We start from the raw sequence: 24,106 nt of genomic DNA on the forward strand, positions 1-24,106 counted from the left end.
AAAACTCCTGAAATAAAACAGAATTAACCTGCTTTACCTTAATGATTTTCCATTAAATGGACTCAAGAATCGAGCACTGCATGCAATTTAACATATTAATGCATTATCTTTTGAGGAACAAAACAGTGACTTGTGCAACAGATGGTAAGCTTAAGAAGGGCTCAAGTATGAAAACTGTATAAAGTATTCTGGTCTGACACACGAGCCTAAGAATTTTCTAAAAGTCAATGCATTAGACCAGCAGTTATTATGCTCATATAAAGTTTCTGTATGAATGTTATACTTCTAACAAACGTTACACAAGTAAACCCCAGAATATTATGATCTGGCTAGTTTACTTTTCGAAAAGCAAAGATTTAAGGTTCTAATAACTACATGTAGCTAAAACCTTCACTAGTCCTTCTCCAGCTTAACAAAACAGTGCATTTTAATTAAATTGCTTCTCAAGTGCTTAGAGCAGGATATTACTTGATATAACTCATACTCTCTCAACCACATGCTTGAGAGTTCAAAGAAGGCTATATCAAAAGATTAAATCATGATTAAATCTGTATTTAACTAATGAAGTATGGCTTTGTGCAGTCAATCACATTACAGTTCAACAGTATATGTATTCTGGAAAGTGAAATGGTGTCATACCTCCTGACCTCTTATTGCAAGAAATCAGAACAAAGCCTAAAATAATGGGGGAACAGAGGTCCAAATATTGCTCATATAAACTTAGAAAGTTGCTAGAAAAACAGCATTTGTGTTAGCATGCATTTTCTGATGGATTTTTTTTATTTATAATGAAATCTGAAACTCAAATGTTTCTCAGTATTTAGTGACTTCAGAAAATCACAAATTTTACAAGGAACAGACCAAAAATATGATGTAAAAATCTGGACATTCTGTGAAAATCTGGACAGTTGAAATATACAAATGGTGCATGTAATGTGTTCAAAAAGAACATCTAATACTGGGCTTGTGCACTCAATTCCAGTTTCCAATGCAGAATTTGATTCACTTAGTAACAGTTCTCATAGTTCAGAATTAATAGAGCTTCATGGAGGCCTCAAATAAGGCAGACAGCTCTTCTTCAGATTGAGGCCGAGGTGCCAGCTTTGTGACTCTTTCCTAAGGCAGGTACAGAGGTGGGAAACAGAAATAAAAACACACCTGTTTAATACACATTCGTAATGTGTGAAACATTACAGTAATGCATCTGACAGTAAAATCAACACGTAGATACACTTTATGTAGCAGATCACTACATCTAGTGGAAAAAATCTAATTTCACAGCTTCATCTTATGTACCTCTGAACAAATGACTTACATTCTCTATGATGCTGGAATTGTCTGAAAATTAGCAGATTATCTTTCTGAGCCTTCCTTTGTGAAAACTACTAAGCAATCAAACTAGCATTTTGTTCTGACACATATTATATGTGGATTTCCAAAGTGAACATTTTAACTTAAAGATAACGCAGTGACACTGAAACATTATAACATCAATTTGACATGAATATACATTATTGATGAAGCCTGTAACAGCTGGTCTCTGTTTCAGATCTTCAGCTACACACACAACATAAACTGCATGCAATTTACCAAAGCACTTTTCAAGTCCATAAAAAATACTGATATTTTTACACACTGGAAAAATATCCAGCTAAGCGAAAAATGTACAGTAATAGTATATATTCAAGAGTTTTCTTCAGCAGACAAAAGACAAAGCTGCAAAAACATTTAGCTTAACACTGCCAGGCACATTTTTTTTTCATATTTGGTAGCTGAGGGCCCTCTTCTAAGAATCAGCACCTAGGAAGTAGAAGTGTATACAGGCTGGTCCTTCATGTTCTGCTGATGCCCTGCCAAGATTCAGATAAGATCCAGTTCTCACAGCGAAACACCAAGCTGAAAACAGTCCAGGATGCCTGTTAAACTGTGGTGAAAAACTCACCACTACAAAAATACAGGATGGGAGAACGTTCGTCAAAAGGCTTTCAATGATCACTATCCAAATAGAAACTGCTCTATAAGCCACATCCAAAAAACAATGTGGTAGCTGTATGGACAGAGGACAAAGTATCTGCTGTGCAAGTCTTTACGGATAACATGCCATAGACATTGTTACAGATATAGTGAACTGACAGAGTGTAACAATGTTACTATCCTGCATTCTTTTAGCAGTGGATGATGCTGTCTAGCTATCATTTGAAAGAGTATGTTTTAAAAAAGTGATTATCTCCTTACACTTAAACGGAATAAAAGATGAAGGCCCATTTTGTGCTCTTTCATCTTCAGCAGAATACATTAACTGCATGTGGGCATAAGATTTCTAAATAGATGTGCAGACAGCAAAAAGATTCATCTGAAGTCCATAATGATAACCGTAATAATAATAATAATAATAATAATAATAATAATAATAATAATAATAATAATAATAACAATAATTTCCATTTGTTAACCAGGCAGGCTCACTGGAGACATAGTCCCTTTTCAGTGGTGACCTGGGAGCAGTGTCTGGATAAGTCACTTGCTCAAGGTCTTACAGAAAGCAAATGAGGGCAAAGAGAATCAAACCCTGCACCACTACAACTCACAGCCTTAACTCTCTGTGCCAACTTCCAGAATTATTGACACTATTTTAGAAAGAAGCCTAGGATCAGCCCTAAAAGAAATTGGACTGGCAGTACACAAGCTTAAGGCTACAAGTTGTAAATAAGTTTCAATCTGTAGTTCTCTGTGTGAATTCCTCATTTTCTATTTGCATATAGTGAAATTAGGGAAGTCACTTAACCAGACCGAAGCTATGGGTCATCTCTGAAAGTCTGATTACCAAATTAATAAATAAAATGTAAGTAAATAAACAAATACATCTCATTATTCAAGAAGGGAAACAGTTATGTAAAAATAAGATCCAAAAACATTCACTCAGGAGATATAGTAGTCACATGGATTATTTTTTTTCAAGAAACACATATGATAGCTGCCTTATAGCTTAACTTAAAAAGGGTTATCTTTTCTAGCACAAAAGCAAAACCATAATGGAAAGAGACGATCTTAATCAGTGAAGGAAAATGCAGCTAGGAGGAAGCTTGAGCAAAAGGGATGCTAACCAACTTCTGGATGGGAATATGGCAGCTGATCAAGTTAAACATCTTGTTAAGAACGGTGCATATGATTCCCACAATGACTCCCACAAAGTGCGTCTTGCTTATCCTCTCCAAGAGGGTACTACATGTACTATGCATGAAAAACATGGTAGCTGTCCACAGCACTACACACAACACTGACAAAAATACCACCAAAAACTGAGTGCATGAAAGTTGAAAGAACAACCACATACACACACAAAATGTTAAAAACCCATGGAGGACTGTACTTCCCAAATGCCCCTAAAATATAATCCAGCTCCATAGTAACACAACATTAATTATGGCATGTCAGTAGGAATGTGGCCTAGAAATCTCATAGGAAGTAAATGCCAAAGTAGGCAGTGGAACACAAGAGATTACCTGCAGCTCTGTATCATTTATTGCACTTCAACTCAAGATGTATGAAGCTGATGTTGTTGACCTGGCTAACACCTCACTTTGCCTTCAACTATGTCATTGCTGGCTATCTGTCTGACTATAGTCCGTGTCCAAATTAAACAGTACTGGCAAAAAGTAAACAGCCTATAAAGTAAAAAAACGTTCAGCATGTTTTTGGACTTTTACGTTTTTTGTTTTTTTTTTAGTTACTTGCTTGGTGTATAAAGACTGAGCTTGCAAAGGTTCACATGGTTAGTAAACTGGTCAGCTATGAACTTTGTAAAATAGGGAGAGCAAACAAATGTGCTGTAGTTTTAAGAGCTACTGGTGATATTAACTGAACAACAAAATAAAAAAAAAAACACAGAGAAAGCGAAAAACACCAACTGCAGAAGCATAAAATCCAAAATTGTTTAATACTCCAGTGCCTCGGCTAGCAAGCCTTTCATAGAGTTAACATCACAGTAGCACAAGCTACACTTAAATAACAAATATCACATTGTTAATCAATTAACTAAAACAATTAAACACAAACTAATAATAATTAACAGTGCAGAAGAGCCTTCCACTCCAGTTCTTTGTTTAAACCTTGAATCACCAAAGTGCCAAACTTTAAAATACAGACTGCTTCTTTATATAACAGTTTATTTTTAAGTGCAACATCATCCTTAATCAGACCTTGTTCTAAAATACATGCTTTTAACCTAGTACAAGACCCCAAGTGTATTGCATGAAAATGTGATGCCACAGGGCTATCCAGATTTAGATTTTGATTCTTAATATCTCTAACATGCTCTTGTATTCTGATTTTAAACATTCTTTTGGGTTCTCCTATATAGAAGAAACCACAAGGGCATGGGAGACAATAAATCACTCCCTTAGACACACAGGAGAAAATAGCTCTAGGCTGAAAAAAAATGCCATTTATTTTATCAAAAGTCCTGACCACATGAATACAGATAGAGCATTTACCACAGGGAAATGTACCAGAATTTTGTAAAGGAATAGTTAAAATTTCAGTAGGCATAGAGAACAAATTATGAACAACCATGTCTTTTATATTTCTGGCTCTCTTATAAGAGCTAGTAAAGGAGTCAGGTAATTTCTTAATCCCAGACTTCCCCTTATCTAAGAATGGTCAGTAATTTCTCAATATTTGTACTAACTCAACACTATAAATATTATAAGTAGTGGCAAAATGGTTTAGCTTTAAAACCGCGAATCACAGTGGTTCGAGTGCTGATATGAGCGACTTGAAACCACGAAAATGTAAACATCGACAGTCTGTAATGTTCGAAAAATAGGAAATCAAAAAGCAGACTCACTGTTTTTCAAACAATGTCAAAAAAAAAAAAAAAAAAAAGTGTAAAGCAGGGGGGCAAGCTCCCCCGCACCCCCCATGTGGGGGGATGTGCCCCCACCCCCTACTTTATTATTCTAACTCCGAGATTACACTACAGTGGGGAAAGAAACCATTTCCCGATCCCCACTATAGTGCACTCAGCCCCGGAATGTTGAATGTGCAATGAGCACATCTCACTGTGCATTCGCTCATTGCACATTCAAACATTTTTCTGTTTGGCGTTTGCAGATCTTGCAGACTGCCTTTCGTGCAATTGCAATTCACGAGTGTGTAATACGCACATCTAAAGGTAAACTGGCAAAATATATCTTTTTAGCACTAGTATTCCTTGCGTGACTCCTATATATATTCACAGACTTCATATCATCTGGAACATTAACCACACTAGTGGTACCCCTTCTCAAGCACAATTTATTCAAAGAATTAATAATTAATTCATTACTATATCCCCTTTGTTTAAAGGCTATACAGGAATGCAAAATCTCTTCCTTGAAAGGCTGAATGTTATTACACAGCCTATTTATTCTGAGTAACTCATTATAAGGCGAAGCCTTTAAAATATGGGGGGGAGGTGGCAACTGTTACTATCTAAAAAATGAGTACCATCATCAAATTTTTTACGAATCTTTGTAGCAATCATATTATCAACAATATTTAGTTCCAAATCTAAAAAAACAACACAAATGCCTTTTTGTACACCATCAAATTGTAAGTCAAAACAGTTTTCCTGAAGAGAAGCTACAAAAGAGTCCACTAGCCATGCACCACCCTTACATAAAAAAATAAATAAATAAATCATCAATAAATCTGTTATAAAGAACATACTTATTAAAAAACTGTAATTTATAAAGGAACTCTAACTCAAATAAACGCATTACCAAATTAGCATACATGGGTGCAAAGGATGCACCCATTGCTGTACCTTGCATCTGTTGCTAGATGCAGTTTTACATTCAAAAAAGTTATGGGTTAAAGTAAAATATAACAATTGTATAACAAAAGTACTAACCGGGCTAGTACCTAGGAAAAACCTAAGAGCTTCAAGTCTCATCTGATGTGTAATACTCGTATAAAGGTTCTTGACATCAAGAACCAGCCAGAAAAAAAACCTTCTTGACAAGTGATAGGCTCAATATTTTTTAGAAAATGAAAAGAATCTCTTATACGAGTCTAAACCAACAACATACCTAAGTAAATAAGTGTGAAGAAATAGACCCATATTATGCAAAAAAATAATTCTCAGCTGCCACAATTGGCCTTCCAGGAGGGGGAAAATCTTTCTTGTGGATTTTTGGAAGGCAGTCAAATTTTACCATACTGCCGCCTCCACTTTAAATTTAACTTACACATCTTGTTTGGAAAGTAGCAAAGTCTGTAACCCTTATGTAACAAGTCTTTAAAGCTATCTATAGCTGCATAATATTCATGTTCACTAGCCACACGATATGCATTACTGTCAGAAAGATGATCCGTGCACATATTGAAATATTGCATATAATGCAACACAACTATTTTTTTACCTTTGTCTGAGGGCTTGATAACAATATCCCTCCTAGTACTAAGACATTGCAGTACATTCTATTCAGCCTTAATCAAATTATAACATACTTTAGCTTTTTCTTTTTTAAGAATATTCAGACTAACCTCAAGAGCATAATTTACCATAGATGAAAATTCTTGGATGGTATTATTAACAAAAGGGGGAATTAAATTACTACCATGAGGTACCTTAGAAGTATTTAAAAGACAGTAAGCATTAATGTCATCATATGAATCCACTGATGAATTAGATGAGAAAAAAATCACATTGCCCATCCTCTCCATCTGTGTCAATGGGGCATCCTCAGACACAATCTTAATATTTTCAAAATAATCCAGCAAATGTTAATTTCTTAGCATAAACAATTCAATTTTACAGACATATAATTGTGGCAGAGATGTGGGAATAAATTTTAATCCACTCTGTAATACTGATAATTCTGTACAAGACAAAGGGTTACCTGTAAGGTTTGCAATCAGGTTGTCACTCCAGGTAATACTGGTTTATTTTTACTACATTACAAACATTAATATAATCAATATCTTCTTTTCTTACTGTTAAAGTGCTGTCCCTCCTTGTTGTTCTGGAAATATCCCCGTTTTCGATTTCAAGACTGAGCTTGCAAAGGGCACATGGTTAGTAAGATGGTCAGCTATGAACTTTGTAAAACAGGGAAGAGTAAATAAGTGGGCTGTAGTTTTAAGAGCTACTGTTGATGTTAACCTGTTGAGGGTGACACTGATAGATTTCCACATGATAGGAAAGGACACAGAGCCAAAGAACTTTTCTTGATAAGAACAAAATGTAGGTATGTATTTAAATATTTCATTACACTGAGGTAAAGTATGTCATATCCACACTACTTACTTTATTTACTCACATAAAAGAAAACACAAAGATAAACTAAAGAAAACAGAGGTAGGTACTCCAACGAAAGTATATGATGGATATTAAAAGTCTGTTTTTGAACGTTAACAGCTTCAAGAATGAGGTAAAATGGAACTTATTTTTAACAGATTGAGAGAAATCAATGGAGAGAGAAAGTTCAAGCAAGTAGGAGGGATAACAGTGTGGTCCTTCAGACTACAGGCCTTGAGTTATTCCTGTCTTCAAAGACTGATATTACATTAGTTAATGTGATTGCAGCAGAAATAGATAGAACTTTAGTATATCACATAATGTGTACAATGTTAGAAGAAAAGACAAAAGTGAAATGTTTCAAAAGACAGATCTTTTTGCAAATCATGAACACTATATGCTGGCTGGGAGACTAACATGCATTTAGAAAACAGGAATGAAAAAAGTGTGTGTGTGTGTGTGTGTGTGTGTGTGTGTGTGTGTATACATACATATATATATATATATATATATATATATATATATATATATATATATATATATATATATATAAACGTTTTATTTATTTTACACTTGTTGACCGGTTGTGTCTGACTGAGCTAAAGCCCTTTTTCAGTGAAGGCCTGAGGAGAAAAGCTCCAAATAGTACAAACTTAAAACAGCATTGAGATATTCTGGTAGTTACAAATCTCATACAGTAGCTACAAATGTTTACAAGCCTAAAAATAAGAGGCAGATAACAACTAAAGCATAGGAAGTAACACATAGTAGTTAAAAAAGTTTACTAATCTAAGAGCAAAAAGCAGAGCATAACAAAAGCTTAGGAAGTTACATAAAAGCATAGGGAGTAAGCTGTTTATATTATGTATTATGTATTACATAAACGGTAACGGTAGCTCACAGGGTATTTATAGATTTGAAAATTAGAGAAAAAGTTTGAAGTAGTTAGGGGAGAAGGAATAGAGTAGAGCAGAGGAGATGGGGTGATTATGGGGAGGAAAAATAAGGAGTACTAGAGATAGATGGTTGCTATCTAAGTTGGTTGTGGTCAGGGAGGGTGTGAACACTGACAGGTCTAGTGTCTTATAAAGTACTCTTTGGTGGCTGATTTAAATTGTTTGGTATATGTAAGGGTCTAATTTCTAGTGGGAGTTTCTTCCATGCAGTAGAAGGCTGATAGCTATATAAGTTGCATCCAGTCTTTGATTTGGGTTTGTAAACATTTAATAGGTCTTGAGAAGAGCTTCAGAGATGTCTTGTAGGGGAATAGTGGGAGATGAGGGACGATAGAGCTGGGCAGAAATCTGGCTGATATAGAATACAGTGTAAGATTTGGAGCTGAGATTGGAGAAACAGGTGAGGTAGTTTGAGCCAGTTCAGGTATTTTAGGGAGAGACAGTGCTGAGATTTATAAGTTTGTTAAGCTGCGAATCCAGCTAGCTTGTGATAGGTCGATTCCAGCTTGGTAAGTAAGGAAGAGTTCAGATTTGTGAATATTAGGGAACAGTAAGTTAAGCAAGGTAGAAGGTAGGCATGTGTAACAGTAATCCTAGCTTCAGTGGTGAGGAATTAATTATTTCTATACAGGTGTCCTAGCTTCTGATGTTTTCTTCTGATACAACTATTTATGTGTAGTTCAAATTTTAGTTGATCATTGATGGTAATGCCAAGTAGTTTTGTGCTAGATTTGACTTCTATAGGAGTACTGTTTACAGACATTATGGAGAAGGAAGACTTGATGTGGTTAACGGATTTAGGAAGAAAAAGTAGCAATTTTTTTTTTTTTTAGGGTTGAGGATGAGCTGGTTATTTGTGAGCCATGTCTATTGAGTTAAAGGATGACTGGGTAGTTGATAGAAGTTCTGAGGGTGAGTTGGCAATAGTGATGACTGTAGAGTCATCCACATATTGGACAATAGTAGACTGAGGAGAAGAGGAGTAAAGTAAGTTGGTGAAGATATTTATTTATTTACATTTGTTGACCGGGAATGTCTGACTGGACGTAGGTCCATTTTCAGCGGAGGTCCGGGGAGAAAAGCTCCACAGTTAAAATATACAGACAGTAGTTACATTGGATTTACATAGCAATTAACAATTTAATCAACATGGCAATTAACAATTACTAACATAGTTACAGATGAAGAACATAGTACATCAGTAGACAACTAGAATCTTTATCATCTCCGAAGTACATAACAGACATTAGCAATTGTTACAATAAGAAGTTCCTGCTGTATAATAAGTAATTAGGCTTATGAGCATCCGAGCGTGCTATAATCAAGGTAGCTAGTGGGGTGGAAAGAAAGGTAGTGGGTGATATCAGATGGGGAGTTGCAAGGGCATAGCCAGCATGTTTTTAGGTGCGTTTTTAGTAAAGTTTTGAAGTGGGTGCATGATGGTATGGAGGTAATTGTGGGTGGGAGGGAGTTCCATAATTTGGCTATGGCACAAGAGAATAGCGCTTCTCCAGCAGAGTTATTGGCTTTAGTGACCTGTAAGTGATTTTTGTTGTTGGATCTTAGTGGTCTGGTGGTGTGATAGGGTTGGAGTAGATTCTGGAAGGATGGGACTTTTAGTGGATGGTTTACTAGTTTGTGGGCGAGTGTGAGTTGATACCACTGAAGGACGTGAGGGAGTTCAAGCCAGCCCAGTTCAGCAAGTGAGAGACAGTGGTGACTACGGTAGGATGCCCCTGTGGCGAATTTGGTGATTTTGTTGCAGCAGGTCTCTAGCTTGTTTAGATCACATTGCCTTAGGTTGGTATATATTGGAGAGGCATAAAGTAGGGTGGAGATAAGGTGGGAATTTGCTACTGAAATATTTGCTGCTTTGGTGAGAAGTTGCTTATTTCTGTATAACGCTCCTAGTTTTTTGTGGACTTTTTTTATGGTCATGGATATGTGAATGTCAAATTTTAGTAGCTCACACAAAAAACGAAGAAACCAGATAAAAAAACACTGTCAGTAGATAGGAGAAACAGATGCCACAACCTTCTTAGCGCTTTCGTCCAATTTAATAAAATATGAACTTCATCAGAAACAACACCCATATTAATTACATCATGTAAATAGCTAACAACCATATCACGTTACTAAATTAACCAATAAAATATATTATACACTCCATACTTGTGTCATAATTTACAAAACATTTTAAATCACAAACCATTTTAAAATGACAAATAAATGAAATTTGTTCCTTTATAACTTTTGTGCTTGTAAAAAGCACTTTATATTTATCATGTCATTTAATCCAGGAAGCTGGTCTGCATTTAACAAAATTTGCCATACAGTTTCATTACATTCTAAAAGAACTTTGAAATCTCCACTGAAAATGTCATTATTGACTCTCTCTAGTATAAAAAGGAAAACTTTTTAAAACTAGGACATATCACAGAATGTTTTGCCAATGCATTAGAAATGTCTTTTTTACATTTAGCCAAAATGTGCTCATATATGCGTTTATTCAATGCTCTATTCGTCTTCCCTATATAAAAATGTTCGCATGAATTACACATAGCTGAATAAACCACATTAGTTGTCTTACATGTGTAATGTCCCTTGCCTGAGACAACTTTATTCATGTGTTTAAATATTACTGATGAAGCCCCAGTAACATATCTACATCGTTTGCATGTCCCACAAGGAAAAGTACTGACGTTGAAAATAGTTTCTCCCTCTTCGTTCCTATACAGTGCATCCCTCTCTAAAATAGTCTTAATACTGACAACCCTTTTATAGGTGAAAACGGGTAAATCACCAATAATTCTACTCAACTCTGTATTTTACCCAACACCACTTTCCAATTAGTCAAGATGATATTTTTAATATATACCATCTCATTAGTAATCAGAATTGGAAAGGCCAAAGAATAATCATTTACTTTCGTGACTATTTCTAGTCTACGATGGATCTGGTCATCTACTTGCATTAAAATAGGACAAGCTTTGTGTGATCTGAGACCGATGACCTCATTATTGATGCCGTTTAACCAAGTTAAGTCATACCCCCTTTGTACAAAAAAAACACTCAGTTTGTGCGTTTCCCACTGAAAAATCTCATCATTACTAGTTAAACGATTAAGTCTAATGAACTGTCCTTTTACAACTCCACGTTTCATAAATTCTGGATGTAAACTGTCGTGGTGTAAATATTGGTTGACAAATGTAGACTTCCTGTAAATACTGCTTTCAAAATTTAAGCTGTCATAATTGAAAGCTAAATGTAAATCCAAAAATTCAATACCAAAACTTCCCATGGTAAATTTCAAAAAATCAGTGGAATAATTCAAATATTGCACAAATGTCAAAAACGTTTCTAAATCCCCTTTCCATAAAAAAATCAAGTCGTCTATAAAATAAGATATTTTCAGCTAAGGGGTGAGTAATGAGAAACCTAAACTCCCACACTGCCATCTAAAAGGAGGGTCTTCCTGTTTTTGTGTACCTTGTGAAAACCAAATAGTGTCGCCAGTTTAGGATGTTCAACTAATAAAAAGTTATAGACATTATAATCTATATTCCCCTGGCTGAACATATCAAACAAACAGGTATCTAGTCTTACAAAACTCTGTGTGATGTAATCTACTGTGACTCTCTTGTAACAAGTGTCATCATTCAAAAGGGTTTTTAATGCTGCACTATAACCTGTAGACCTCATAACTACAATAGTGCCACCCTTGTCAGCTTTCAAAATACGCCAACTTTTATTTTTTGCCAGATCATCCAGTGCTAACTTTTCAGTAAGAGGGAGATTCAATTTACTGTTGTAAGCTACCCTTAATTTTCTAAAGTCTTGTTCACATAACTTTCCAAAAACCATAAGTGTAGAATTTAACAAAGGATTGTATGTACTTTTTTTCTTAATTTCAAATTCTCGAGGTTCAGGCCTAGCAACTCCTTCAAAAATATACTTTAAGTTGAGTTTCCTTAAGTATAATTTCAAATCTACTATCAATCTAGATGCATTCACAGTATTAGATGGAATGAAGGAAAAACCCTTTTTGAGTACAGAAATCATATTATCAGACATAACATCACCAGTCAAATTATGCACATTAATAGAAAATCTAGTTCTTCTTGCGGCCCTTGGCCTTTTCCCTTGCTCCTTGTTTGGACCTTCCCGGAACATCTCGGAGTCTTTTTGTTGCCTGTCTTGTCCATTAAAAAAGGACCAGATTTATTGACAGCAGAAACTGCCTGTGCAAACGAAGTAGAGGCTACAACATTGTCTGTGTGAGTGCCTCCACTGTTTCCATTGTCATTAACAGGACACACCACTGAACCAGTACTATTAGTAGCTACATCCAAATTGTTCACTTGCACACCGTTGGTACCACTAGAGCTTGGGGTGCCCTTGTTGTCCTTAAACGTTTTTACTGGATAAGCTGCTTTAGAAGAATAACCAGCGAGGTCTCTCTTGAGCTTCCCCTGTTTTCTCAAAATAACTGAAGCCCTATGCCTCCCTAATTTTGGTGTAATTCCAAAATATCAGGACAACAAAGACCCAAAAGCTTCGGAGGCCATAATTTTGTTATCTAGAGTCTCTGCTTTTTAAGAATCACCAATTCAGCCTTGTAGTGTTCTATTAGCATGCTCATGTAGGTGAGCTCTGTACTGTTGAAAAGTTCAACCAACCGAGTGTAAAGCCTATCCCCTTGCATAACACAGTTAGGGAATTTGAACACTCTCAGGCCAAAGGGTACACATTTTACATTTATATTTTCTTTTAAGTAAAATATTTCCAACTGTAACAATACTATTTTAGTGCACAGTCTTTCCAGTTGGAAAATATCGTTTTTACAGTTAGTGAATTCGTCCGGACTAGTTGGAACTACAATGTCACTTACTTGACTAGCTCCTGTCCAATTGTTCGTACTGTGGAATGGATTAGTAGTCTCCTTGAAAATACTCTCGGTAATGCCATCCGAACCACCAGAACTGTTTAATCCACACCTGTTTAGTGTAGACAAATAATTGGCGTTCACTGACCCCACTGAAGATGCCATGCTCGGAACAACGCCCACATTGGCTAAAAAGTCATCTCGCTTGCTTCCTGGATTAACGTTCAAACCATTTGAAAGATTCCTGTTCCCCAACTGACGAGCCAGAGCCTCACGAATAACCTCTGAGATGGTGTTTGTAATCACTTCACTGAAACTCTTCCCCGACTCAGGAACAGGATGGGTGCTGAGGTTGAGCAAAGTCTCTTGACTTGAATCTTCTCCTGCCATACCCAACCAGCCAAAACTTGAGTAGTTCACACACAAAACGAAGAAACCAGATAAAAACATTGTCAGTAGATAGGAGAAACAGATGCCACAACCTTCTTAGCGCTTTCGTCCAATTTAATAAAATATGAACTTCATCAGAAACAACACCCATACTAATTACATCATTTAAATAGCTAACAACCATATCACGTTACGAAATTAACCAATAAAATATATTATACACTCCATACTTGTCTCATAATTTACAAAACATTTTAAATCACAAACCATTTTAAAATGACAAATGAAATTTGTTCCTTTATAACCTTTGTGCTTGTAAAAAGCATTTTACATTTATCATGTTGTTTAATCCAGGAAGCTGGTCTGCATTTAACAAAATTTGCCATAAAGTTTCCTTACATTCTAAAAGAACTTTGAAATCTCCACTGAAAATGTCATTAGACTCTCTCTAGTATAAAAAAGGAAAACTTTTTGAAACTAGGACATGTCACAGAATGTTTTGCCAATGCATTAGGCATGTCTTTTTACGTATAGCCAAAATGTGCTCATATATGTATTTATTCAATGCTCTAATCGTCTTCCCTATATAAAAATGTTTGCATGAATTATACATAACTGAATAAACCACATTAGTTGTCTTACATGTGTAATGTCCCTTGCCTGAGACAACTTTATTCATGTGTTTAAATATTACTGATGAAGTCCCAGTAATATAACTACATTGTTTGCATGTCCCACAAGGAAAAGTACTGAGTGGAAATAGTTTCTCCCTCTTCGTTCCTATACAGTGCACTCCTCTCCAAAATAGTCTTGATATTGACAACCCTATTATATACAGGGAAGACCCTCCTTTTAGACCTATAGTGTCTGCCAGTTTTTCAAAGACTGAATCTATTTCCTTATGGCTGGACAAACTTTTGAATCCCATTGTGCAAAACTCAAAATTTTATTTGAGAGATTCATGGCATCTGTTAGAATTACTGAGTCAACTAGACAAAGTAGAATAAGAAGTTATGTACCTACCATAACGTTCCATGTTAGTTGTCTTCTTCTCGTCTTCTTTCTTGCTGGATGGGTTCAGAGCCGATCCTCGGCTCCAACTCGGCCAATACTAAAGCTCGAGAGCTAATTCCACCGGCTTGAGGCTCCCCTATATCCCACAATGCTAGGCGGTAACTACTCAGATCTCATTTGATAGCTAAACCAAGCAGTTCTGGTCTCCATAGTATGGAGAAGAGAGAAAAAGGACCCACCTCTATATAAACCTGTATGTAAGCTACCACAAACATAAAAGAGAGAATAGAGGTGGTAGAACATGTGGGAAGGAAAACCCCAATGGAAGATCCCAAAAATTCCTATCGGTCTGTCCAGGCTAGGGGGAAGGAGGGTGGGACGCAAGAAAGAAGACGAGAAGAAGACAACTAACATGGAACGTTATGGTAGGTACATAACTTCTTAATGTTAAGTTGTCAATCTCGCCTTCATTCTTGCTGGATGGGACCGCGTCCCTAGCACCTTATCCCGGGTGGCCTATTGGAACAGACTCTTGAGAACAGTGGAACCAAAGTTGGCACGGTTTCTGGAGGCCATATCCAATTTGTAATGTAAAATAAAGGTATGAGGAGAAGCCCATGTGGCTGCTGCACAAATGGAATCTATTGGCAGCCTGTCCTGAAAAGCTACAGATATAGCTAATGCCCTAGTTGAATGAGCTCTAGGTCTTGAAGGCAGTTTTTGATGTCTAATTTCATAGATGAAGATAATTATAGAGGTAAGCCATCTTGAAAGGGACACTTTAGTAACTGGAAGGCCCAATTTCCCTTCCGCATAAGAAAGGAAAAGCTGATCAGATTTCCTGAACTGTTTAGTCCTGTCTAAATAATATCTAAGTTGGCGGTGAACATCTAGAAAATGTAACTTTTGTTCCGACCTGTTGGAATAATCAGGGAAGAAAACGGGGAGATCAACTGTCTGGTTTAGGTTTGCCTCAGAGGAAACCTTAGGTAAGAAGGACGGATTAGTCCGGAGGGACACCCTGTCTTTATGGAAAACTAAGTAAGGAGGACGACTGCACAGAGCATGAAGTTCAGATACCCTTCTAGCTGAAGTTATGGCTACTAGAAAAAGTGTTTTCCATGAGAGCAACTTAAGAGGGCATGAAGCCACTGGTTCGAAGGGGGGGAGAATCAAGGATGCTAGGACCAAATTCAAGTCCCATTGAGGTGGGGGATCTTTGATTGGGGGCTTGAGCAGAAAAACACCTCTTAAAAAGGCTTTGCAGAGTTTATGGGACATGATACTGGAGTCTGAGACACCTACATGAAAGTTAGATATAGCAGCTAGTTGTACTCTAATGGTAGATGAGGAAGAGCCTAAATGAAAGAGCTCTGCCAGAAAGTCTAGGATAGACTGGATAGGTGCAGTGAAGGGGTCTATATTTTTTGATGCTGCCCAGAAGGAAAAACGTTTCCACTTACTATTATAAATCTTCCTGGTAGAAGACTTGTGAGAGGCTATCAGGATGTTACGGACCGAATGAGAGATTAAGGGAAGCCTGGCTAGGGTAGGAATCGGAGAAACCATGCTGTGAGGTTGAGAGATTGAAGGGAGTGGTGCAGCTGGCCCGACTGGTGGGTCAAAAGATCTGGCACCGGGTCCAGATGCCAAGGCTGCTCCAACAGGTAATGATGGAGGAACGGAAACCATATCTGTCGAGGCCAGTAAGGGGCAATGAGGATCATTGTAACTCTCAAGGTGATAGCTTTCTGAATTAATTGAGATATCAGTGGAAAGGGGGGAAAGCATACAGAAGTCCCCGGGGCCAATCGTGGACTAGAGCGTCTCTGGTGGGATGGCCTGGTAACGGAAAGAGAGTGAAGAAGTCGTGACACTTGCTGTTTTGGGGAGTAGCAAAAAGATCGCAGCAAGGCTGGCCCCAATCTTTGGAAGACTTCTTCCAGCACTGATTTCTTTAGAGACCACTCATGGGGTATGAGAATGGCCCTGCTCAACTTGTCCGCAATCACGTTGGACTTCCCAGGAATGTGCGTGGCTATCAGAAAACGCTGAGAAGAAATCGCCCACTGCCAAAGTCTGAGTGCCTCTCGACATAAGGGGTAGGACCTGGTTCCGCCCTGTTTGTTGATGTACCACACTACGGACATGTTGTCCGTCTGAATTGCAATAGTCCCTGTGGGAAGAGAGTCCTGAAGGGCTTGCAACGCTAAAAGCACTGCTCTCATCTCTAAGACATTTATGTGCAAGTGGCACTCGAAAGGTTGCCATGTGCCCTGGACTGTCCTGCCCTGATAATGCCCCCCCCCCACCCGATCAGGGAGGCGTCCGTTGTCACCGTGGCGATTGGGGGGGGAGGAATGAAGGGTCTGCCCTGGAGAACTTGAGGTGATGTGATCCACCAAGACAGGTGATTCTTGCATGATTGAGTTATTAGGATGATGTGAGACATCGGAAGCTGTTGGAAGGACCATTGAGTAAACAGCATCCACTGGAGGATCCGCATGTGGAAACGAGCTAAGGGGAGAAGTGTGATAGTAGCTGCCATGAGTCCTAATACCTTCAAGAATACCCTGGCTTTGACCTTATTGCATTGAAGTAGAAGGTAAACTTGTTTGCGGATATCTAACACTCTTTGCTCTGTAAGTCTGGCGGAAAGATTGAGTGTGTCTAAGGTGGCGCCTATAAAGGTAATAGATTCAAGGCGACAAGGCAGATTTTTTGAAATTTATTGAAATGCCTAGAGCTTGGCAAGTTTGGATGGTGAAGTCTCTGGATAGAAGCAGTTGATGTCTGGTGGTGGCAGTAAGGAGCCAGTCGTCCAAATATGGAAACACCTGGAATCCTTGACTTCTCAAGTGAGCCGCGACCACTGCCATGCATTTGGTAAACACTCGGGGGGGCTGTAGTGAGACCAAAGGGCAGGGCTCTGAACTGGTAGTGACTGGCTCCCAGCCTGAAGTGGAGAAACCTCCTGGAAAGTCTGTGCATTTTGATATGGTAGTACGCATCCTGAAAGTCTATCGAGCACATCCAATTGTCCTGACCCAAGATGGGTAGAATGGACTGTAGCATGACCATCCGGAATTTTGTTTTTTTGATATAATTGTTTAACTTGCTGAGATCCAGTATTGGTCTCCAGTCCCCTGTTATTTTTGGTACCAAAAAGAATTTGGAGTAGATTCCGGATCCTTGCTGGTCTGCTGGGACTTGTTGGATACCTCTTTTTGACAGCAGCTTTGATATTTCTAATGCTGTTTGTTCCCTTAGTCTGGGTGGAACGTCTGGAAGGGATCCTTTGGGTTGGAATGGGATGTGAATAAAGGGAATTTTGTAACCCTCGGATATGATTGACTGTACCCATTTGTCTTGAGTGAGGGAAAGCCAGGCTTTTGGGTACAGTGATAATCTTCCCCCGACTGCCTCCGAAGGTGGACAGCCGGGCAGCTCCTCAGGGATGCTGAAAGGGTTTTTCAGAGAAAGTTTCTCTGCTACCCTGGTTTTGCGGACCTCCTCTGCCCCTAGGGCGGCATCTATTGTTATTCCCCCCTCTGCCTCTAGAGGGGAATCGACCTTGCGCCAGATGAGACTCCTGAGGTTTATGGAACCACATTTTTCCACCCTCTGACCTTTGGATAAGGTCTAGAAGGGTAGAAAACGGACTCTCACGGCAGAAAGAGTCTTACCTTCCTGCTCGCACCTAGTCAATGTATCCTTCACCTGAGGACCAAACAATGTTGAGCCATCAAAGGGGGAATTGAAGGACGCCTTGAAAGGGTCCGCAAAATTGCAAAGCCTCATCCTGGCGTGACGTCAGAAGCTACACCTGTGCCTGTGGCCCTACTCGCCCCATCAGCAGCATATGAGATAAGCCGCATGGAGGAGTTGACAGTCGAATTCAGGGTTGCCAACTGGGAGTTCATTTTGTCTTGGAACCCCCTCAGCTGTTGGATCCTGCATGGCCTCACCCATATCCTTGAGCAAATCTCTCTGGAGATGGGTGAAGTGACACAAGTAGTTCAGCGACCGCATTGAAAAGGTCGCTGATGAAAACATCTGCTTACTGTACCTGTCCATGGTCCTAGACTCCTTATTAGGAGGATGGACAGGTACCGAAGGATCGGCTAACTCCTTCTTAGTGGCTGCAGCCACCACCATGGCATCAACAGAGACACCTTTAGATAGAAACTCTTTCTCTTTAGGGGCAGTAATCAATTTTGACGGCCTCCTTGGGGTAGGTTCCACTGAATCAGGGGCCTTTCAAGCCTTCCTTGCCACCACTTCCATAAGGGGGTCAAAGGGTGGGGACACCCAGGAGGTGGAAGGGCGAGAGCCAAACGCCTCAAGGTAAACTGACTCGTCCTCTGAAGGGTTAAGGGCGGGCCAGTTCCCCCTCTGTTTCAGGATTTCAAGGATGTCAGCAAAAGGGACATCCTCGGAGGGGGACCGAGATGAACCTTCAGATTCCTCCAAGTCAGTGTCAGAGGTGATAGACTCAGGGGAGTCAATGTGCTTCCTCTTGCACTGTCTCTTCCGAGGGGGTTCTCCTACCGGATCAGGAGAGGCCTCGGAAGAGGAGGAAATTCCCAATGGGGAAACCTGAAGAGCTGGCTCTCTATGGTCTGATACAAGGGGATGGGTAGAAACCACCGCAGGCACTGAAGAGGGAGGAGCTGATGGAGCCGACTGTGGGGTAGACACTGGGTCTAGCATGCTCCGCATGACCTCGAAGGCACCCCTATCAGCCAAGGCCGGAGGTCCCCGCTCCGAGGAGACAAGGAACCCCCCCCGGCACCCACAGGGATGGCTCCGAGGCCGATGTCGGAGCCGAACTCACCAGCGCCGATGCCCCGAGAGGGAGAACGGGGTCGGACAAGGGTCCGATGCCACTCGTCCCCTCGGAGCCGACGAGGGAAGCCCGGCACCGAGATCCCTCCAAGGAGGAAATCAGAGCAGATGACGGAGCCAAAAGGGAAGGTATCGGCTCCGAAGCACCAACAGCCACGGCTCCGATGAGCCCCGGCTCCGAACTCAAAGGAGTCGGAGGAGGAATAAAATCAGGGATGGAAATAGCCGCTGACTGTTGAGTAGGGCTATGCAGCATTTGGGCCAGTGCCTTGGACTTGAGAAGTCTACTCACCACCCTTTGCAAGTCATGGTGGGACAGCCTGGAGGACCGAGAGGAATGAGACCTATGGCTCCGCTCTGACAGAAGAGGAGATCCCAGAGCCGAGTGGATGGAGCCGATGGAAGGGGACCTAGACCTCTTCTTTGAAGGTGGCTCCGATAAGCCTATCGGAGCCAACTGAGTTTTGACAACCTCGGCTCCAGCCGGAGCCGAGGTAACGGTATGAGATTTTGAAACATCGGCTCCAGCCGGAGCCAATGTCGAAGCAGCTTTAATGCTTCCAGGAGATGGCTCTGAAGCTGGAGCCGATGGCCTGGAAGTCTTAGAAGGCTTCCACGACGCAGACTGAGTCGGGGGGCCTTCAGGCTTTAACAAGCCTCAGAGAATTAACTTGTTTTTGCATTCCTGCAGGACTCTAGGGCTGAATGCATGGCAAACAGCACATGAGTCCTGCAGGTGCAAAGGTCCCAGGCAATAGACACAAGAAGTGTGACCGTCTGTCAGAGACATTTTCTGACAGCATGAATCACACTTCTTGAAGCCTGAGACCTTGGAGTCTTTAGACATCCTAAAGCTGTGTGAGAAAGAACACAAACACAACACACAGACACACCCTTTAACCAAATAAAAATCCAGTCACACTGAAGGACAGGGAAAAAAGAGGGAGTGGGCCAAAGGCCTAAAAGTTAAAAAGGGGATAAAACGGGAATTCTAACACATGGGGGACCTGATTTAAACTAAGGGAATACTCTATGTAAAAACTAAACTAAAAAGAAAAAAATAGGGGTAGAATTTGAAGTTTTTAAACAAGAAAACTTACTAACCTGCCAGAGCCGGTAGAAGAAGTACCTCGTCAGCTAAGCGGCAAACGAGATCTGGGTAGTTACCGTCTAGCATTGTGGGATATAGGGGAGCCTCGAGCCGGTGGAATTAGCTCTCGAGCTTTAGTATTGGCCCAGTTGGAGCCGAACCCATCCAGCAAGAATGAAGGCGAGATTGACAACTTAACATATGCCTGTTAAATTTGTATCACTAGATGTTGTGTCTCTTTACACGTGTATAGATCAAACCACAGGTATAGAATATTTAAGAGGCTATTTGAGTCAATATACTGACTTTGATAATAATCTTGTCAGTACAATTTGTACCTTGATGGAACTTGTATTGGAGAACAATTTCTTTATATTTGAAAACATATTTTTTCAGCAAATATCAGGCATTTTGATGGGTTCGAGGGTAGCACCATGTTTTGCCAATTTAGTAATGGCAGTATGGGAGATTAGGTTTCTCATTACTTACCCCTTAGCTGAAAATATCTTATTTTATAGACGTTACACAGGCAACTTGATTTAAATGGGATTTAGAAACCTTTTTGACATTTGTACAATATTTTAATTGTTCTACTGATTTTTTGAAATTTACCATGGGAAGTTTTGGTGACAGTATTGACTTTCTGGATTTACATTTAGCTTTCAATTATGACAGCTTAAATTTTGAGAGCAGTATTTACAGGAAGTCTACATTTGTCAACCAATATTTACATCACGACAGTTTACATCCAGCATTTATGAAACATGGAGTTGTAAAAGGACAATTCATTAGACTTAGTCGTTTAACTAGTAATGATGAGATTCTTCAGCGGGAAATACACAAACTCAGTGTTTTTTTTTGTACAAAAGGGGTATGACTTAACTTGGTTAAACGGCATAATTAATGAGGTCATCGGTCTCAGATCACACAAAGCTTGTCCTATTTTAAAGCAAGCAGATGACCAGGTCCATCGTACACTAGAAATAGTCATGAAAGTAAATGATTATTCTTTGGCCTTTACAATTCCAATTGCTAATGAGATGGTATATATTAAAAATATCATCTTGACTAATTGGAAAGTAGTGTTGGGTAATACAGAGTTGAGTAGAATTATTGGTGATTTGCCCATTTTCACCTATAAAAGGGTTGTCAATATTAAGACCATTTTGGAGAGGGGTGCACTGTATAGGAATGAAGAGGGAGAAACTATTTTCAATGTCGGTACTTTTCCTTGTGGGACATGCAAACAATGTAGATATATTACTGGGACTTCATCAGTAATATTTAAACACATGAATAAAGTTGTCTCAGGCAAGAGACATTACACATGTAAGACAACTAATGTGGTTTATTCAGCTGTGTGTAATTCTTGCGAACATTTTTATATAGGGAAGACGATTAGAGCATTGAATAAATGCCTATATGAGCACATTTTGGCTATATGTAAAAAAGAAATTTCTAATGCATTGGCAAAACATTCTGTGACATGTCGTAGTTTCAAAAAGTTTTCCTTTTTTATACTAGAGAGAGTCAATAATGACATTCTCAGTGGAGATTTCAAAGTTCTTTTAGAATGTAAGGAAATTTTATGGCAAATTTTGTTAAATGCAGACCAGCTTCCTGGATTAAACGACATGATAAATATAAAGTGCTTTTTACAAGCACAAAGTTTATAAAGGAACAAATTTCATTTATTTGTCATTTTAAAATGATTTGTGATTTAAAATGTTTTGTAAATTATGACACAAGTATGGAGTGTATAATATATCTTATTGGTTAATTTAGTAACATGTGATATGGTTGTTAGCTATTTAAATTATGTAATTAGTATGGGTGTTGTTTCTGATGAAGTTCATATTTTATTAAATTGGACGAAAGCGCTAAGAAGGTTGTGGCATCTGTTTCTCCTATCTACTGACAGTGCTTTTATATAATGTCAACATTTATTGTCTATTTCCACTCCTAACAATTTGGTGTGTTCTGTTGGGTGTATAGTGGTGTTGTCTTTTGCTGTGATGTTAAAGTGAGAGTTGTTTTGAGTATGTTTGGTGGGTTGGAAGATGAGTAGTTTAGTTTTGTTTGGGTTGAGTATTAATGGGCATCGGATAACCAAGTTTCAACAGAGGAAAAGGCTTCCTGTGTAACTTTTTGCAGTTTGGGTAGGGACTGGACTGGGCTGAGCAGATGATGGCTGAGTCATCTGCATATTGTATGTGTGCGCCATGTTTGGTGGCAGAGGCTAGATTATTGGTGAAAATGGAGAAGTGTAGGGGTCCAACGATGGATTCTTGGGGAACCCCTAGCAGGTAGTTGGGAAGATATGTCATTCTGCCATACAACAGATTGTTGGCAGTCAGACAGGTAACTCTGAAACCAGTTGGTGACTGAGAGAAGGATAAGTTACTGAGGACAGAGATGAGCTGTTTGTGTGGGATCATGCCAAATACTTTAGATAGGTCTAAGAAAGTAGCAAAGGAGAGATAACCATTGTTTTTATGCTGAAGGATAGTGTTAGTAAAGGAGACTAAGGCAGTTGTGGTGCTATGGTTTGGTCGGAAACCATGCTGAGTATTGGAAAGGAGGTTGTTAGTAAGGAGGTAGTCTGAGACCTGGGAGTGAATGCATCTCTCTAGTACTTTGGAGAATGGAGAGAGAATAGCTATGGGGCGGTAATTGGTTAGTTCTGTGGAGGGGCTGCCTTTGTGGAGGGGAATTATATGTGATACTTTCCATAGTGTGGGAACGTAACTTTCTGACAGAGATCGGTTAATCAAGATGGATACTGGGTAGGCCAGAACATCAGTTGCGATTTGTAGGTATTCACTTGGGAGGTTGTCTGCTACTAATGTGGTAGGCTTAAGTTTAGTTAAGAGTTTTTTTTATGTTGGAGGTAGGAACAGGAGAAAAAGAGAAGACAGTGGGGAGATTACTAGTTGAAGGTGTGGGTTGGAGGGGAGGGGGGGTTGTGTTGTCTAGCTAGTGATAGTATGGTTTGTGTGAAGTGTGTGTTGAATGAGGTAGCAATATTTTTGGAGGAGTGAGGTATGTTAGGAGGAGGGGTACTGACTTTACCTGAGGACCAGAATTGTTTGGGGTTGTGTTGGGAGGAGTCAAGGGCAGACTGGTAGTATTGGAATTTGTCCTGTTTTATTAGCTTTCTGACTCTATTGCGTAGATCTAGAAATTTCTGTCTAGTTGAGGGGGTTTTGGTTTTGCGCCAGTGCTCCCAGGCTTTATCCCTGTTTTTCATTTCTGACTTAGTGGTTTTCTGTAGCCATGGGGAGGGTTGTGCTTTGGTTCTGGAAAGTCTTATGAGGTTGTGGTAATTAAGGATGCTCAGGAAGGTAGTATTAAAAAATTCAACTACGTCATCAAGACTGAGGTACTTTAGAGGATGCCAGTTACATTCTTTGAGGGATGAGATGAATGCGAGTGGGTTAAAGTTTAGTTTTTTACGTATTTGACCGTAGATGACAGGTTAGCTTGGTATAGCTGTTTTTTTGAGTAGGAATGTTGGGGAGTGATCACTGAGGCTATCTGATAAGCAGCCTGTTATATATGACTGGGGGCTCTTACTGACTAGTATCCAATCCAGAGTAGTGTGCTTGTTGGAGTTTTTATTTATCCTGGTTGGCGACTGG

At 39.4% G+C, this 24,106-nt stretch overlaps 1 protein-coding gene across 1 annotated transcript in view; it reads right to left on the minus strand.

Moving 5' to 3' along the window:
* Positions 1 to 832: 832 nt before the first annotated feature.
* The window catches only part of ADHFE1 (alcohol dehydrogenase iron containing 1), a 1,104,832-nt gene continuing 1,081,558 nt past the window's right edge, over positions 833 to 24,106 (minus strand). The window contains exon 17 of the mRNA XM_044067374.1: positions 833 to 1,116. Within this exon, the coding sequence (XP_043923309.1) occupies positions 1,033 to 1,116 (84 nt within the window). The 3' untranslated portion in view covers positions 833 to 1,032. The remainder of the gene's footprint in view (positions 1,117 to 24,106) is intronic.

Source organism: Protopterus annectens, chromosome 3.part1 (genome assembly GCF_019279795.1).
Source record: "Protopterus annectens isolate FY-2018-M chromosome 3.part1, PAN1.0, whole genome shotgun sequence".
NCBI classification, from domain to species: domain Eukaryota; kingdom Metazoa; phylum Chordata; order Ceratodontiformes; family Protopteridae; genus Protopterus; species Protopterus annectens.